Source organism: Heterocephalus glaber, unplaced genomic scaffold (assembly GCF_053883595.1).
Source record: "Heterocephalus glaber isolate CG9 unplaced genomic scaffold, H.glaber_assembly_v1.0 deba00000676, whole genome shotgun sequence".
In the NCBI taxonomy this organism is placed as follows: domain Eukaryota; kingdom Metazoa; phylum Chordata; class Mammalia; order Rodentia; family Bathyergidae; genus Heterocephalus; species Heterocephalus glaber.
Window position 1 is genome coordinate 11,309,954 of NW_028258156.1, and position 18,327 is coordinate 11,328,280.

At 36.6% G+C, this 18,327-nt stretch overlaps 1 protein-coding gene across 2 annotated transcripts in view; it reads right to left on the minus strand.

Annotated features, from left to right (window-relative positions):
- LOC101705971 (histone deacetylase 9) overlaps positions 1-18,327 on the minus strand; it is a 715,280-nt gene that overhangs the window by 33,541 nt on the left and 663,412 nt on the right. For both annotated transcript variants that reach the window (XR_015449277.1, XM_087206437.1), the window contains 2 exons: positions 13,549-13,669; positions 9,795-9,844 (listed from right to left, as the gene is read on the minus strand). Coding sequence is in view for 1 of the 2 variants with exons in the window: in XM_087206437.1 (XP_087062563.1) it covers positions 9,795-9,844; positions 13,549-13,669 (171 nt within the window). In the remaining variant the exon portion in view is untranslated. The remainder of the gene's footprint in view (positions 1-9,794; positions 9,845-13,548; positions 13,670-18,327) is intronic.

Sequence of the window (18,327 nt, forward strand, 5' to 3'; positions counted from 1 at the left end):
AAAAGCAATCAGGATATTTATTTACTTATGGATTTCAAAGTGAAAAAAGTGCATTATTTCATAGTAACACAAATTTAGAAGTTATGCTTCACTGTTTTGACTGAAATACTTCACCAAGCCAAATCCAATAATGGTATGTCGCTATCATGTTCTTGATAGAAGCTTGTTACAGGGATGGCTATCTATTTTTTTTTGTATTAAATTCTTTTATTGGTACATTGTAGGTATACAACATAATTACATTTCTCATTGGGAATTGTACCTTTACATAATGCACCTTGGTTCTTATTTTTTCCCCATTCCTAGCCCTCCCTTCATGCCCTCCACCCTTCCCTATTTACAAAGACTTTATTTCCATTTTTTCCATTTCTCATCATTTTTCCTTTCTCTTCTTTCCTTTCCCCTGCCCCTCCCACTACCCCTACCCCTTTGGACCTTTTCTTCCTATTTTACATTATTGATTATTCATTCTAATCATTGGTACATTTTAGGTATACAATATAATGACATTCATCATTGGAAATTTGCACCTTTACATAGTCTCTCTTGGTTCTTATTTTTTCACCCTTGCCCAGCCCTCCCTTCAACCCTTCCATTCCTCCCTATTTACAAAGATTTTGTTCCTATTTTTCCATTTTCTCATATTAATCCCATTCCCTTCTATCCTTTCCCCTAGCCCTCCCACTTCTTTCCCCTTTGCCCCTCTTCTTCCTATTTCACATTACCTATTATACATTTAGTCCTTATTTACACTTTCAATTTCTCACACCAGAGAAACTATTCGGTATTTACACGTGTGTCCTATTTATTTCACTTAAGAGTATCACCTCAATGTGCATCCACTTAGCTATAAATGTCTCTAATTTCTCATTTTTGATGGCTGAGTAGTACTCCATTTCATTAAAAAACCACATTTTCTTTATCCAGTCTCCAGTTGATGGGCATTTGGGCTGTTTCCAAGTTTTAGCTATTACAAACTGTGCTGCTATGAACATGGGTGCACATATATCACTGTGGTATAATTCTTTTAATTCTTTGGGGAAGATCCCCAGCAGTGGAATAGTGGGGGCAAATGGGACTTCCAGTCCTAGTTCTTTGAGGTATCTCCATACTGATTTCCACAGTGCTTGCACCAGTCTACACTCCCACCAGCAGTGGAGCAGGGTTCCTCTTTCCCCACAGCCCCGGCACCATTTGTTATTGGTTGATTTCATGATAGCAGCCATTCTTTCTGGAGTGAAGTGGAATCTCAGCGTTCTTTTCATTTGCATCTCTCGAATGACAAGTGATGTTGAACATTTTTTCATGTGTTTATTTGCTATTTCTACTTCTTTGTCTGAGAAATGTCTGTTCATTTCAGGTGCCCATTTTTGGGTTGGGTCTTTAAATTTGGGAGGTCTGATCTTTTTAAGTTCTTTATAGATTCGAGATAGTAGACCTTTGTCTGAGGAAGAGCAGGTAAAGATTTTTTCCCACATTGTGTGTTGTCTCTTCACACTGCTGGTGGTTTCTCTTGCTGTGCAGAAGCTTTTTAAGAAGAAGAGATCCCATTTGTTGATTGTTTGTGCTAGTTCATGGCCAACTGAGGTTTTGTTCATAAAATCTTTTCCTACACCAATGTCTTCAAGGGTTCTACCTAACCTCTGTTCCAACTGGTTCAGAGTTTCTATTTTAATATTTAGATCTTTAATCCATTTTGATTTTAGTTTAGTGCATGGTGAGAGATACAGGTCTAGTTTGAATCTTTGGCAAGTTGAAGCCCAATTTTTCCAGCACCATTTATTAAAGAGGCTATCTTTCCTCCAGTGAGGGTGTTTGGCTCCTTTGTCGAAGATGAGATGGCTGAGTGTGTCTGGCGTTGTTTCTGCATCTTCTAATCTGTTCCACTGGTCCTCAAGCCTGTTTCTTTGCCAGTACCATGCTGTTTTATCACAGTAGCTTTGCAGTATAGTTGCAGGTTGGGGATTGTGACACCCCCTGCCATGTCTCTGTTACCTAGAATTACTTTTGCTATTCTGGGTCTCTTCTTGTTCCAAATGAATTTTTGGATTGTTTTCTCGAGGTCTATGAAGTATGCTGCTGGGATCTCAATTGGAATTGCATTAAATCTATATACCAGTTTTGGAAGTATGGCCATTTTCACTATATTAATCCTTCCTACCCAGGAGCAGGGGATGTCTGTCCATTTTCTGATATCATCTTCAATCTCTCTTTTCAGAATGCCATAGTTTTCAGAGAAGAGGTCTTTGATTTCTTTTGTTAGGTTGATTCCTAGGTGTTTCAGTTTTTTGGATGCTACTGTGAAAGGAATTATTTGCCCTATTTCTCTCTCAGTGAGTTTGTCATTGGTGTAGAAGAAAGCTATTGATTTTTGTGTGTTGACCTTGTAACCAGCTACTTGACTGAATTTGGTTATTAAGTCTAGAAGACTTTTGGTGGAGTTCTTGGGGTCTTCTATATAGATTATCATGTCATCTGCAAATAATGACAATTTGACTTCTTCATTACCTATCTTTATTCCTTTTATTTCTTTCTCTTGTCTAATTGCCATGGCTAATGTTTCCAGAGCTATATTGAACAAGAGTGGTGATAGTGGACATCCTTGTCTTGTTCCTGATTTGAGTGTGAAGGATTTCAGTTTTTGACCATTTAATATGATATTGGCTGTTGGTTTTTCATAGATGGCTTCTATCAGTTTGAGGTAGAGACCATCTATTCCAATTTTTTGTAGGGTTTTTATCATAAATGCATGTTGGATTTTGTCAAATGCTTTTTCTGCATCTATGGAGATAATCATATGGTTTTTGTCCTTGGTTCTATTGATATAGTGTATTACACTGATTGATTTTCATATATTGAACCAAGGGATGGCTATCTAGATATGGAAATTTTCAGGGTAGAAACATTACACACACAAAAATGAAAGTGTGGTTTTTCTTATCAAAATGAAAAGCTGAGCTGGGCCTCAGTTTACCTGCATTTCAGCTGTCATAAGATTCCTTTTTCAATACAGTTCTATTTCCTTTGTCAACTCTACATTTTTATTTGACCTAAAGCCTTATAATTTTTGACAGCCAGAAGTGGAATCAGCAGATGACTGCATATGTATATTTAATATCTTAAGAGTTTTTATTTAATTTTTAATTTAAAATTTTAAATTTAAAAAGTACATAATGACTACATTCATTGTGGGTAGAGTATATATACAGAATATATCTTAATTCTTTTTACTTCCCCTTCTCCTCCCTTCCCTTTCATTCCCTCTGTCTCTTGGTCCCTTTCTAGTTGTAAATTAGATAGAAGCTTAAAATTCATCAAATCCACTTATCTTCAGCAGCCAGATTCTAAAACTCAATTTATTCTAGTCTTAATGTTCATAATCAAAGCACATAGGCAAGTGCAGAAAATTATTATAGAACAAAAATGATAGCAAAAGAAATTCCAGAAATATATCTATTTTCTTCCTCTTTGCTATTGACATTACTTTGGTTGACATAGTTGTGTGTGTGTGTGTGTGTGTGTGTGTGTGTGTGTTGTGGTGTATATCTAGATGTCCTCCCAAAGTCTCATGTGCTTGTATGGGGGACTTTTGGGAGATGATTGGATCATGGGGACATGATACTCATCAGTGGACTAATCAGTGAGTTTATAGTTAAATGTAACGTGTGGAGGTGAAGCCTGGTTGGAAGAGCTGGGTCACTGGGAGTGCGGCCTGGAAGGGTGAACCTTCTTCCTTCTTCCTTTGACTTCTCGCTCTGCTGCCCACCACTATTTCATGAGTTGCCCCCGCTCTGTCATACCACCCTGCCATGGAGTCAGCCAACTACAGATGGAAACTCCTACGAACTGTGAACCAAACGAAACCTATCCTCCTTTAAATTGTGAGTGTCGGGTATTGTGTCCTAACAAAGAGAAAGTAACTAAGATAGTGTTTATAGGTACTGTGGTCCCAAAATATAAAAAACACATTTGTAAACTTGATAATGCTATTTTTCAGCTATTTCATTTTGCTGACAACAGAACTTTTCTACCTTTGTGATGTTCGTGTTCACTTTAAATATGAGAATGAAGTATTCTTATTTCAAAATGAATTCTGTTGTGCTTAGTCACAATGTCAAAGCAAAGGAAAGAATTTAATCACAGATGTGATGATACAACTAAGTGAGTTAAGGAATATGTTAAGGTTTTCATTTCTAATTTTCCTCTTCTCTGGGATATCGATGCTTAATGAATCTACAAAATTTGAAATTCTATGAGAAACACAGAGTAATGTATATATATTTATCTCTATAGGGTGTGTTGCCTACAGTTCCACCACTATTTGCAATTCTGGGAGCTTCCTTTGTTATTTAGAAAGAATTTCCTGGCTTGAATAAAATTTGTACTATATTTTCCAAGTCTAGGGCAACATGATCTTTTTGTGGAATCCGTAGCATGAAACAAAACTCTTGAACAGTTTCATTAAGGTTGCTTATCATCTTTACTTTGTCCAGGTGCCATGGGGTGTTCCTGCTAGTATCATTTGCATCAAGCTTAACACTAATGAAAACCCAAATACAATTAGGAAGGGGAGATGGGGAAAAGAGAGGTTCCAAGTGCGGGTGGGTTCTCTTATTGTGCTGGGGGGAAGAGGACTGTGATGCATCTTTGATAGCAGCAGTGGAGGAAATGAAGCACTGATTGCAAGCCAGGTTTGAGCTGATGTTAATATGAGGGAAATCAACATTATCCTGATTACTACATGTGAGAAACAGATGCCTCTTCTTTGAGCTGATGTCACAAAAGGCATTGTGCCGTCTCTACAAAATAGAGTTATAATTAGTTTCCTGAGTCAATATCAAAACCTCAGGAACACCCAAAGTCTGGGCACAGACACTAAGTCTTTCTTTGAAGGAAGGAGTTGGGAACAGCTCGGTGCAGTTGTCAGTGGTGTGTCATTATGCTTAAACAGTTAACACCTGGCTGCTTTTTCCTGCTCTACATCCACAACCAACCCCCATACACAAGTCACAAACACGTTCATTATTAAGTGTTCTTCCTTTTCTGTCCTGGAAGCCCCTCCTCTGTGCTCCCATAGGACATTTATCTAAATCAGCCTAATGGGTAGGCCCTGAGCAACTAAGCACTGTGATTTTGTCTCATTAGTCTTTGCATCCCTGCCATTTGCCTATTCACTGGCAGCAAACCTTATCTTACTTTTCCTGCCCCTTCGCTCCTCATTTGATGCATACCTTCTAAAATACTAGTGTTGTTTCAAAGAAGAGCATCCTAAATAACAACAGTAAAATACTTCTCTATTGCATTAAATTTAACTACAGGTCCCCAGATTTAGTCATACAAATTATTCTCTAGTATTATAACAAAAAAGAAACATCAGAGTAGCCCTTTAAATGTCTTGCCATAAAACCCTGTGTGCTGTTATTGGAGAGAGTAACTGTGGAGGACGAATATGGTATCGTAAAGAGAAAAAAAAACAATATGAAGGTATAAATGTGCTGTAAAATAACAGGATTTTCATATATACACATATATGTGTATATATGTATATATATTTATGATATACATATATATGTGTATATATGTATATATATTTATGATATACCTGTGTAAATTTATGTATCAGAGGGAATAGCTCACCTGTTAATTCTGATTGGATGAAAGAGTATTTAAGACATTTCTCCCAAATCTGCCCCTGTATAAATGAGCATCGTTACCATAGAACTACAACATCTGCGGAAAACCTCACAATAATTAGGATGACCCTTAAATTACAACCTCCCAACAATCACCTACTCCTCCCCATCTCCTCCCCCAAATCACAAATGACCCCCTTAATCCTCATAGTGTGTCAAATCTAAGTGTAATCCTATAGAATATGGACAAAGGAAAAGTTTGTACTAAAAAGTTGGCCTTGTGTTCCCAGACTGCGCGAGTTGCTGCTAGAGAAGGTGCAGCAGCGAAGCCTCACAGAGCTGCACTTTGGCGCATCTTGGACCAGTTCGGCAGGCCCTGATAATGCCCCTGCTCTGCAACTCCTCATTCCTTCAGGAAAGCTGTTCTGCCTCTTCCCAGCTCCTCCCCTTCCAATCAAGGGTCTGACACTGGCCATGGACCACGTTTATTTTTCTGCCTTTTGGCACTGGGAGCTTGTCTGTTGGAGGATAAAAGTGGAATTCTCGGCTGTCTGCAGGGCTCTCCCCAGGGAACAGAGCATGAAACCCAAACTTATATAAAATCATATCCTGTTTGCAAACATCATATTCCCTTTGCTTCTCACTAATCTGGTCCTGTAAACCCCAACACAGCTTGAGAGCCCATTCCTCATCTAAACAAATGCCATAAGCCCTTTTATACTTTTACAACCATGTCAAAAAATAATATTGCCTGCCAATAGTGATGTGATTGGAGTTGCCTCCTCCGAGCCATAAAAGAAGTGCAGAGTCTGTTATCAATTTCTCTAAGTGTATCAGGGGAATTATGGGTCGATTCAGTTCCAAGTTATAAATGACAACTCAAAAGCCGCAGAAGTGTTTGAAGCTGGGAGCTGATGACGACATTATCATAAAAGCCTGCTCGTCCTTGCTTTTGTGGGGGTTTTTTGTGGCTTCTCAAGTGAAGAGGGGAAAATAAGGCTGAGAAATGACTTCAAGATTTCTTCACACAGCAGCAGGTCAGATGGCCAGGAAAGCGATCACTCTTGTTAGTGATGGACCCTGAGGAGTGGGAATTAGTGTGGTCTTGCCCTGGCTTTTGTTTCCAGAGTCCCTTCATTACCTATTTCACCAGACAATGAGTGAGTCCTGGGATTTGTTAAAATGGTCTTTTCAACTGGTGCATTTGCTTGTGCAATTGCATCATAACTGAAAATGAGTCATGCCATAGCAACTAAATAAAATGAGATGCAAACACAAAGGAATTTGGAAATCTTAGATTGTTGTTCAAAAATGTAAGACTGGGGGGGCACATTTTAAAGCACCTTAAATACTATTCACCCACTGAGCTATTTGATCAACATTCCAATTACTCAACCAATTTTAAGGGCAAATTTAATAATTAAATGCTTTCTGATTTTATAATGTCCAAGGTATTGTCCTCAAAAGCCAATTAATCTATTGGCGTTCAGTAGTTATACATTAAACCCGGCTAGAATGTAGTTATATACTCTATGTAACTAGAATTTACTTTAGCAATTGGAAATCATTGAGTATTTTGGAATTGAAACCAATGGGTCTATTTCAAATAATCAGATAAGAATTAGAAGAGTTTCTAAAGACAAGAGCAATTTCAGTAGTTTCCAAGCTCTCCAGGGTTCCCCCACAACGCTAAATGGGGCCACTCCAAGTTCTTACTCGGTATCTTTTGTATAGTAAATGTCTGGGATTGCCCTTAAGGTAAAAATTTGGACTGATTCAAATCCAGAGGACACAGAGTTTCTCCTAGGACCTGCATCAAAACCAAAGATCTAAGAGAGCAAGATGACTCCTTAAATGCCTAAGAACATGATTTGGTCCCTAAACACAAAAAACTAAAATCACAGAAGCAGATAAAATGATTGAATCAATCTAGCTTGCCAGAGAACCAGCAAGTGTGAACTTGTGTGTATGTATGCACAGACACATGCACAAACACACACACACGCGCGCACACACACACACACACACACACACTTAACTAGACCTACATAAGTGCCCCCAGAAGACATATGGGCCAATTTCATAAGCACAGTGTCTCTCGGCAGCCTTCCCCAGCACTGATGGAACCAATCTGATTCAGGCCACATCCTACTACCTCTGCTCGCCCAAGTTTTACTCACCACCACTGCTGCAGCCATCCAAACTGGGGCAGTCTCTTAAGGACTTATTCTATGACACACCCCCAACTTGTAGCATAATATATGCACACACCAAAGACAGCAGGCACTGTTCATTTTGGGGGCAATTTTTTTCCTTTGGTAGTACTGAGGATGAATCCAGGGCCTTTACACCACGCGATATCCCCAGACTTTTAAATTTTCTTTTTAATTTTGAGATGGGGTCTCCTTAAATTGTCCAGGCTGGGCTCAAACTTGGATTCCTCCTGTCTCAGCCTCTCAGAGTGCTGGGATTTACTGGTGTTATTCTGGCTGAAGAATAAGAAGTCCCTTTGGTATGAGGTTAGACCATTAGAGTAGAGAAAATTTGTGTTCAAGGGATAGTGAGTCACAGGCACATCCCAGGTCACCTGTGGGAGATGAGTCCTAGCAAGTTGTTCTCAGTTCTGCTCTGGGGAATGAATTAAATGTCCTTGTAAATGAGTGGGGTTTGATGCCCACCACTCTCTAAGCAGCTCTGGCCTCCTCCCGTTCAGTTTCCATGCAGTGGTCATTAGCTTTTTATTCTTTACCTCATTTGCACGTAAGCAGCCATTGTCTTAAAATAGCCACTTCAGATGTTAGAAAATAAGCACAAAAGCCAATAAAACCCACTTTAAAAGTCAGCTTATCCTCTGCTTTTCAGAATAATTTTTGTAAACTCCCTGCTCAATGGGGTTGGGGGTGGGCTGCTAAAATAAGCAAGGATGAACGTGGAGTTCAACTGTTCTGTGTCAGGGATCAAAAAGCAAAAGTCACCCTGAGCTGCCACAAAGGAGGATAGCCTAGCTCAGCCACACCGCAGCCTGGTAAAGATGAAAGCCATGGAAGAACCTCAGGAGCTCTTTTGGAATGTCTTCACATAAATATGCACACCAAGCCCAGCCTTTTTCCCTTTACTGTGTGACTTCAAGAAAATAATTTCACTTCTCTCGGCATTCAGTTTCTCAGCTACATTGGTTTATCTGTTTCATAAAACTCTGCTGTGTATTGATAAGCTGTAAACTCCAAATGGATATTGATTGAACTTGTCATTCTTATTCCAAGAGGAGAAAGGATCACAATGGGAAAAAAAGAAAGATGTCCCCTAATAAACCTGGCATCATTAAAATGATAGAATGAAAAGAAAATAAGTGAGATTTCCCTGAATAAAGTACAATTATAGCAAAGAATTGTCTCAAACATGATATATTCATAACTAGGTTTCTTCTCTCCATTCAAGATCTAAGCTACATTTAATTTAACATTTTAGCCCTTGGATACCTGCCCTAGAATTACGTTGTCTTAACATGATTTAGCACTTAGTTCTGCAGAATAATGCTTTGTCACTGGTAAGGGTTAACTTTAAATAGATTGCAGGTCATAGGGTTTGTTCTAATCATCCACAAAAATGTAGACAGTTTACTTCATATGTTGCTGAATTCGAACAAATTTGTCCTTGAAATGTGGTATAAATATCCTGGGTCAAAAGGCTTTGTTAATTATTGAAGACAAAAATGGCCTCAAGGGATTCACAAACAAAATGTCCCATAATGCAAAGCATTTTGTGAAGCTTATGCTATTTTCACCAGGAATAGAATGTGCATAGCTGGAATGAGACTATTGAAAGAGAATTTTCTTGCAAAACTGTGTTAAAATGTCTTGTATTAACTTTTCTCAAGCTATAGAAAGGATGAGCAAAGGGGGCTTCATGAGCGCATAACCTGTTACATGGAACTCACAGTTTGAAGGGCTCTCGGTTTAGCTCTATGTTGCCATCATCTAGAAATTCCTAATTTTTGAACAAGGGGCTCTGTATTTTGGCAATTAGCTCCTCAGATTATACAGCCAGTTCTGAAGTCTAATATAACCTTAAACAGTCTTAAACATAACTGAATAGATAGATCAGAGGAGTTTTCCATGTAAGTTTGTGTTCTTTAAAAGCAGTAAACAAGCTCATACTTACCCCAAGTCCACCACAAGGTAATGAGGAAAAAAACTTTTGAGAGTCATCACCTGTACAGTAAGAAAACATGAAAATATATAAATTATGAGTATACAACTTTATAAAAGTTGTTTACTCACATATAAGATTATACATAGTATTTATCACTGAACTCAGAAAGAAATCAGTGAAATTGTAGATAAATTCAACGACTCAATTTTCAAAATACCTTGTTCTATCTATATGTATGTGCAGGTAAGAACTAAAAGCAAATGAATGTAAATAATATTAAATGTAGAATCTATCACTCCACATGAACAAATAAATGCCCATGAAATTAAATTGGGTAAAAGATAGATAGATAGATAGATAGATAGATAGATAGATAGATAGATAGAGATATATTTAAATTGTAATTTATGTTAAGTAACTCAGTTCTTCACTAAATGTATTCCTCCAATGTGATGCTTTGAGCCACTAAGCTTATGAAACTGCACATTATCATCTTAAAAATATTTCAAATACTAAAATTTTCTCTCAGATATACAAAATTATCCTTAATTTTTACTTCAGAAATAGATAACATATTCAGCTAGAAGTAGCTGAATCTAGATAAGATATAGCTAAAGTATACCATAAGCTTCACCAACATCCACAATTTTTTAAATAACAAGAATAACCCTTCTTGGAGATCCATATGTTAAATATAAAAATATCTTCTCTGAAAATATATGCCAAAATCTTAGTTGTGGTTCTCTCAGGAGTGATATTTAATGGGATTTTCAGCAATCATTTTGTTTACCTGCACCTTAATGTCTACATTATCTACTTCATGAATAGAGAAAAACAAATAAATGCTCCCCAAACCTCTAGCACGAAAATCTGTCTCTGTATTAATTAAAGGTAAAGGCAGTGATTATTTCTACCTTTAGTCAAATGATTCCTATAACTCACCTGTCCCATTCATTTGTCTTATTGATGATAAATGAAATAAATCAAATTGAAAACACATTTGTGGCAGAATTCACATGCTATGTTAGTAAAGTTCAAATAGATTGTACTGTCATGAAGAAAGTTTATTTTGCAAACAATAAAGTGTATGAGTTGATTTTTCAAATGCAATTACTAACAGGAAGTGATTAAGAGAAATGCAAGCACAAATGAAGACACATAGTTAAATAGAAAGAAAACAGATAAATAGAACAAAGTTAACTAGAAAGAACAGGTATAACCCAGTGGTAGCCTATTTGCCTAGCATGCATGAGGCCCTAAGTTCAATCTTCAGTACTGCAAACCAATCAAGGACAAAGGTAAGAAGTCAACAACAACAACAAAATAAACACATTAAGGCATGATATTAAAAGTGGAATACTAGCACCAGTAAGGACACTCCAAAAAATTTCTGGAGAGCACATAGAAAGGTAAAGTTTTCTTATGTTGTTACTCTTAACAGGAATATTAATGTATCTCTGAACATTTTGCAAGAGTGGATCCACATATTACCCTTGAATTAAACTATACATATATATTATAATAACTAAACTATTCATGATCAAAAAAAGGCATAAAGATAATGTTACACTGTAATGAAATAATGTTTAAAAAGTAACTTAAAATATTAAACCCTAAGAGAAGAAGGAAAATAAATATATGTCTCTAATGGATAATTTTATTTAGTAGTATTTACATAATACAAAATAGGCAAATAATTGATCATTTAAATGTATTAATGTGCGAGAAATGTTTAATCCATAGCATGACTGGATTTGGTTTTCATAACATTATTTTCTTTATCAATGGACAGGAATCTGGCTAGCCACAAGGTAATGGAAACTAATAAGACGAATGACAGGAATATTAATGCAAAGGAAAACCTTGTACCAGACAGATTGGAGATAATATTATGAAAGTGTCATCTTACAGCATTTAAAGTATTTAAAGAGATAAATGGTGCTCATTTTCAAATCTAATTATTTTATAATCTGTAGATATCTTTCAAGATACAAAGACTGATAGATCCGGTCATACTAAACTTTTATTTAAACTCCTCCTCTTAACTCTACAACTTTACTGTCCACAGTAGCATCAGTTTAACTCAGAAGTGATACCTCACATCTGTGTGGGGGAAGCTGGCATGGGTCACTACCCATGTTTGTTCCCTCAAAAGGACAAAAAACAAAAATCTACAGCATAGAAGTTTAGATCAATTTATTTGTATTTATAGTATAGCTTTAATTCTGCTTCATAAATCGTTTTTTCACCGTCAAACACCAGCAACATTCTGTCTGAGTAACGTTTATGTGTACCCTTTTCTACCTAATTTTACCCCAAGCCATCTTTACCTATTCGGATCACATGCTGGCAGGCAGGCACACAAGCTCACCCATGTGCCTTGTTTCAGGTATTTATGGATGCTTGTCTTCATTTAAAAAGAGCATATTGTGAGTGTTAGAATAGGTCATTTTTAATTTCCCCTTATAATTTCTTTCCAAGATCCTTACTTATTACATGTCATATGCTGGCTCTCAAATTTTTTAGGGCTGGTTAACATCAACTATTTTGAAATAATACTGAATTAAGTGACAGAGTTTGATAATTTGGAACTGACTTAACAGGTTTGTTTGAAAAACAGGGACGAGAAAAAGTCCTAACATGTCTTTTGTAGTTAAAACACTTCACATGTAACTCAGTAGTATTGCTGTGATATATATTATATTATATATTATTAAATTATAAAAATTTATAGATATAATATAATTGTTTGCCTCTAATACCAAAACTTCCTGAGGCAGGAAGATTTGAGCCCAGCCTAAACAACTTAGTAACTTAATGAAACCATGCTTTAAAAAAATAAGAAGGGATATAGCTGAGTGCAAAGACCCTGAGTTCAATCACCAATATCATTAAATAAATAAGTAAATAAATATTTCAATCAATGTTTTTCACTACTTTTTCCATAAATCTGTTATTTCTAGCATTCATATAAAGCTTATATAAAGTTCTGCAACTTAATTTTTTTTTCTTGAGACGTGTGGTAATGTGTGTTCTGGCTGATCTTGAACTCATTATGTAGTCCAGGCTGGCCTCAAACTCATGACAGGCAATCCTCCTGCCTCAGCCTCTCTAGTGGTAGAATTATAGAAGTGCGCCACCACATCTAACTTTATTTTAAAATCTGATTTAAGGTTTTGAAAAAAAACATACATTGGCAATGCAACATGTTTATCAGTTTTCTACTTATGCTATTTATTGCACTACATATTTTCCACAAGTAAGGCATCTATAAAATTAGTAAATTCAGTCTTACTATACCTTAAAATGTAGTATACTAAGCATGTACTGAGTTTTCACTTAAAATAAGGCATATTTTTATCTAAGTGTGTTACAGTCATAGAAAAAAAGAACTGAATGACAAAAAAACAAATGGGAAAAGTAGAGAAATTACATACATGGAAAAAGATCTGTCTTTTAATTTAAAAGTATAAGCAAATTTGTCAATCCATATAACCCCATATGTAAAAATACACCATACAAATGGCATTTAAATAAAGGTTCGCTTTAAAGTAAACATCATGCAATAGACATTGTCTTTTCTAATGCAAGATCTTAATCTACTTTGGCTTCTCTTATACAGGACTCACTTCACAAAGCAATGTTGGAAAAAGTAATTTTTTTTTGTCACACTTGCTTGCCAAGTATTTTGAATTGACACCAGCATTGACTAATGATAGTGCTGGAATGTGCTGTTCTCAGGAGAAAGGAGGCCCATACAGACCTAGGAAGATCCTGGGGTCCAGCTTCTGTCCGTCCAGGGGGCTGGTGCCATACAATAGTGAGTGATGTTCAGAATGAACAAGCTGTATTTCCTCCAGGCTGGCTTTTCGACCTTGAATGCGCTGAAAGAAAACAGCAGAAACCTATAGTATTCTACTGAAAACATTCAGAAGAGAACGAGACCCCAAGTCACACTGAAGATGATTAATAATGGGCTGAGTTTCATCATGCAGGAATGTGACACTGATTTGCCTGGTAAAGTACCATAATAATGCTTGAAAAATGAGCTTATCCAGGCTCTCATCCAATGGACTGCTTCTGCCTAAACAGGCAATCTATGTAAAGTATATTCTTCTTTGGCATAAAAAAAAAATATATAACAAAGCAATTAATAGTTGACTCTTTTGTAAAAGTACAGCTTAAAAACAAACAGGGCCTACTGATAATTGAATTTATTAGCATTTTACTTTAAACCTACCTTGGAAGAAATTGCTAGAATGAAATTATTTTTCTTAAAGGATATAAGTAAAATCATTACATTTTTCTGTATTTGATTGTCACAAATATTTGATTAACTTCCTATGAGTGCAACTCAGAGTAGCACTACTATACAGGAGTGTTACTCAAAGTGTGTTCTCTGGGATGCAAAACAGTTCAGAGCCTTTTTATCCATGGTCCCCAATGAGGTCAATACAAAAATGCAGAGAAACTTTTAGAAACTTGTAGGTCAGTCTGACTGTATTTGCATGTCTTTTAAATCTAATAAAATCTTGCATACCTTCAATTTTTATTTGTCTTGCAGTATTTAATTTTTAATATATTTTATAAAAGTATTCATCTGTGACAGATTAGAAATTAAACAGAATCAAAAAAAACCTGCTGTTCAAGAGAAACCACCAGCCGTGTGAAGAGACAGCACACAATGTGGGAAAAAATCTTCACTTGCTCTTCCTCAGACAAAGGTCTACTATCTCAAATCTATAAAGAACTTAAAAAGATCAGACCTCCCAAATTTAAAGACCCAACCCAAAAATGGGCATCTGAAATGAACAGACATTTCTCACACAAAGAAGTAGAAATAGCAAATAAATACATGAAAAAATGTTCAACATCACTGGTCATTCGAGAGATGCAAATGAAAACAACGCTGAGATTCCACTTCACTCCAGAAAGAATGGCTGCTATCATGAAATCAACCAATAACAAATGCTGGCAGGGCTATGGGGAAAGAGGAACCCTGCTCCATTGCTGGTGGGAGTGTAGACTGGTGCAACCACTGTGGAAATCAGTATGGAGACACCTCAAAGAACTAGGAGTGGAAGTCCCATTTGCCCCCGCTATTCCACTGCTGGGGATCTTCCCCAAAGAATTAAAAGAATTATACCACAGTGATATATGTGCACCCATGTTCACAGCAGCACAGTTTGTAATAGCTAAAACTTGGAAACAGCCCAAATGCCCATCAACTGGAGACTGGATAAAGAAAATGTGGTTTTTTAATGAAATGGAGTACTACTCAGCCATCAAAAATGAGAAATTAGAGACATTTATAGCTAAGTGGATGCACATTGAGGCGATACTCTTAAGTGAAATAAATAGGACACACATGTGTAAATACCGAATAGTTTCTCTGGTGTGAGAAAATGAAAGTGTACATAAGGACTAAATGTATAGTAGGTAATGTGAAATAGGAAGAAAAGGGGCAAAGGGGAAAGAAGTGGGAGGGCTAAGGGAAAGGATAGAAGGAAATGGGATTAATATGAGAAAATGGAAAAATAGGAACAAAATCTTTGTAAATAGGGAGGAATGGAAGGGTTGAAGGGAGGGCTGGGCAAGGGTGAAAAAATAAGAACCAAGAGAGACTATGTAAAGGTGCAAATTTCCAATGATGAATGTCATTATATTGTATACCTAAAATGTATCAATGATTAGAATGAATAATCAATAATGTAAAATAGGAAGAAAAGGTCCAAAGGGGTAGGGGTAGTGGGAGGGGCAGGGGAAAGGAAAGAAGGGAAAGGAAAAATGATGAGAAATGGAAAAAAATGGAAATAAAGTCTTTGTAAATAGGGAAGGATGGAGGTGGTGAAGGGAGGGCTAGGAGTGGGGAAAAAATAAGAACCAAGATGCATCATGTAAAGGTACAAGTTTCCAATGAGAAATGTAATTGTGCTGTATACCTATAATGTACCAATAAAAGAATTTAATACAAAAAAAAAAACCTGCTGCTTAACCAGAGATAATTTGAGAGTCTTGACTTAGCCAATTTTTTATGCTAGCCAGAGATTTTCACTCAAACAAACAAACAAAAAATGATCCTTCAGCTTGAGCAAAACTATGCCTTAAGTTAAATCTCAATTAATCAAAATACACAAATGTTCTTCCTGGCTACACTTCTCAGTTAGCACATCTGTGAGCCCAAAAACAAAAGGCTGGTGTGGTAACTTAATTATCCTTCGCTTTTGGAAATTGCTGTGCCTTCTAAAAATATATTTCATTTAAAATATATGCCAATTTAAAAAATATAAAATAAAATAAAATATATGCCACCACAAAGCAATGGTAAGGTAATACTTAAAGAGCATCTGATCATAGAGTGTTGTCCCCCAGGTTCCTGAGCATGAAATCACCAAGTGACCTGGAAACATCAGGCAACGGCCACACCCATCCGAGGACCTGCAGGAGTCCATATTCAGCCTCCGGTGTGTGGGGTGATGGGACTGCTGTTGGGCATGCTGATACTTTCTCAAGGTTTACTAGGCAGGTGCTTGTCACTGAAAATAAATGATCAGGTCAAGATGAAGGAGGAATGGTGGGAAACTACAGGGGAAATGGGAGAGAGTGATGTAAAGCAGAATCTCCTTAAGACTGCTTTTATGTGCTGAACAAATAAACAAATACTTGTGGGATTTTCTTTGTCATAGTATTTGAAGTTCCCTGTTTTTGACATGATTGGTCAGCAATGTGTAATCCCATTTGACTTTCAGAAAACTAAAAATATGCTCTAGAGAAATCATTCTCAGGCAGGTAAGATGAGAATTCTAATGCTGAAGACTAAAAGCAAATATAATGTTGGCCTTCTGACCGGCTATTGTTCTGATCAACACACAAAGGTCTGACTGAGCCAGGTGGCTTGCTAGTAAACATGAAATTTGGAAACGTTTATGGAAGACCAAAACAACCAAATCACAAGAATGACAAGTAAAGAGAGAAAATGAGCAACAGAAAGTTGAAAGCCAATATTAAAGAGAAAAATTTTTACTGCAAGATTTCAGCAGCAGGAAAATCCCCCAAGATAAATAGTGGTTTGAGTCATCTGAAGTTGGAATGAATAGAGCACTGGAAAACAGACTGTGACAACCAGTCCTGGTGTGTCATAATAACGAACATCATGAAATAATCGGTCTTCTCGCTCTCATTTCTATCATCTATGCAGTCCCTAACCACCAATATTATATGTGCTGATACAGGGAAAAACCAATACCATAAACAATGGCAATTCTATAGTTAACAGTCTGAGCCATGTTTTGACAATTATACTATCATAAACTTTCATTTTTCCCCTCTCTTCTTTTCTATTAAGATTTTTTTTCCAGCTCTGAATTAAATTTTTCCCTCCGACGTAACATTAAATATCACTAATGAAAATACAACTTTATGTTTTCATACACTAGTCATACAAATTTACATACTGTACACTCCACGCTTGTCCCAACTCCTTTTCTTGGTCTCCCATAATCCCACTAGCATTCAGGTGTGATTTGAACAACAATCTGCTGACAAGAGTCACTGAAATTGACACCGGAATTAAGCATCAGCAAATCATAATAGGACACCTGCTGTATCTCAGTCATCCCCTTGTGTAATATCAGTCAACTGGCAATAAGGACAGAGCACCTGGCCCAGCTATCTAGCATTTACTTTTTCTAAGAGTATTCGCTTCTAGTTTATGCTCTAGCCCTCACCTCACTATTAAAGTGTAGCACTACTCATAAGCTTTCATTTTGATTTCTCTCTTTTTTTTCCTTTTTCCCTTAGCTTCCTTTTGACTCTCAAAGTATTTTACTCTGACTCCTTTTATTACTATAGTAAATAGTTTCTGAAAAGCAATTACACTCAATATATAGAAGCACTCATTCTTGACAATCACTTTCTGCTTTTACAACTGCTAGAGAATAAGCCTCACAAACATAGTGCACATTTTTACAGAAAGAAAGCACTGCAAACCAGCAAGTATATAAAAAATTTCTACTTAGAGAAAGCACTTGTTGAGGTCTGTATATCATAAAGATACTACTATGGGAATGTGGTGCATGACTAAGCTAAGGATCCTAAAATAGCAGCCATTTTCTTCATTTCTTAACACACAGTATCTACTAGAGTAACAGTTCCTTTTTTGCCTCAATTTTTTCAGATGCTTAAATGTGTCACATTCAACTTTCCTCTGCTATTGAGATCTCCAATGTTCCCATTTTTAATTTATTGTTTCATTTGTTTACTTCATTCTTTCTCATGTTTTCTATTTCCTCCATTTCTGTCTAAGACGTTCTCTAGAGTCAAAGGTCAATAGCATAATGAGTCACAAAATAGGATAAAGTGTTCTGATAGTCTTAATTTAGAGTGATACCAGCTGCCGTTCTCAGAGATACTTGGTCAAGAGGACATCTATGTGAAGTCATCTATGATATTCTGACCAAAAAGATTTTGGAGAACCCTAAACCTATTGGGACACTAAATACATATAAGAGACAGAGTTCATCTGGGGGAGATTTCACTTTAG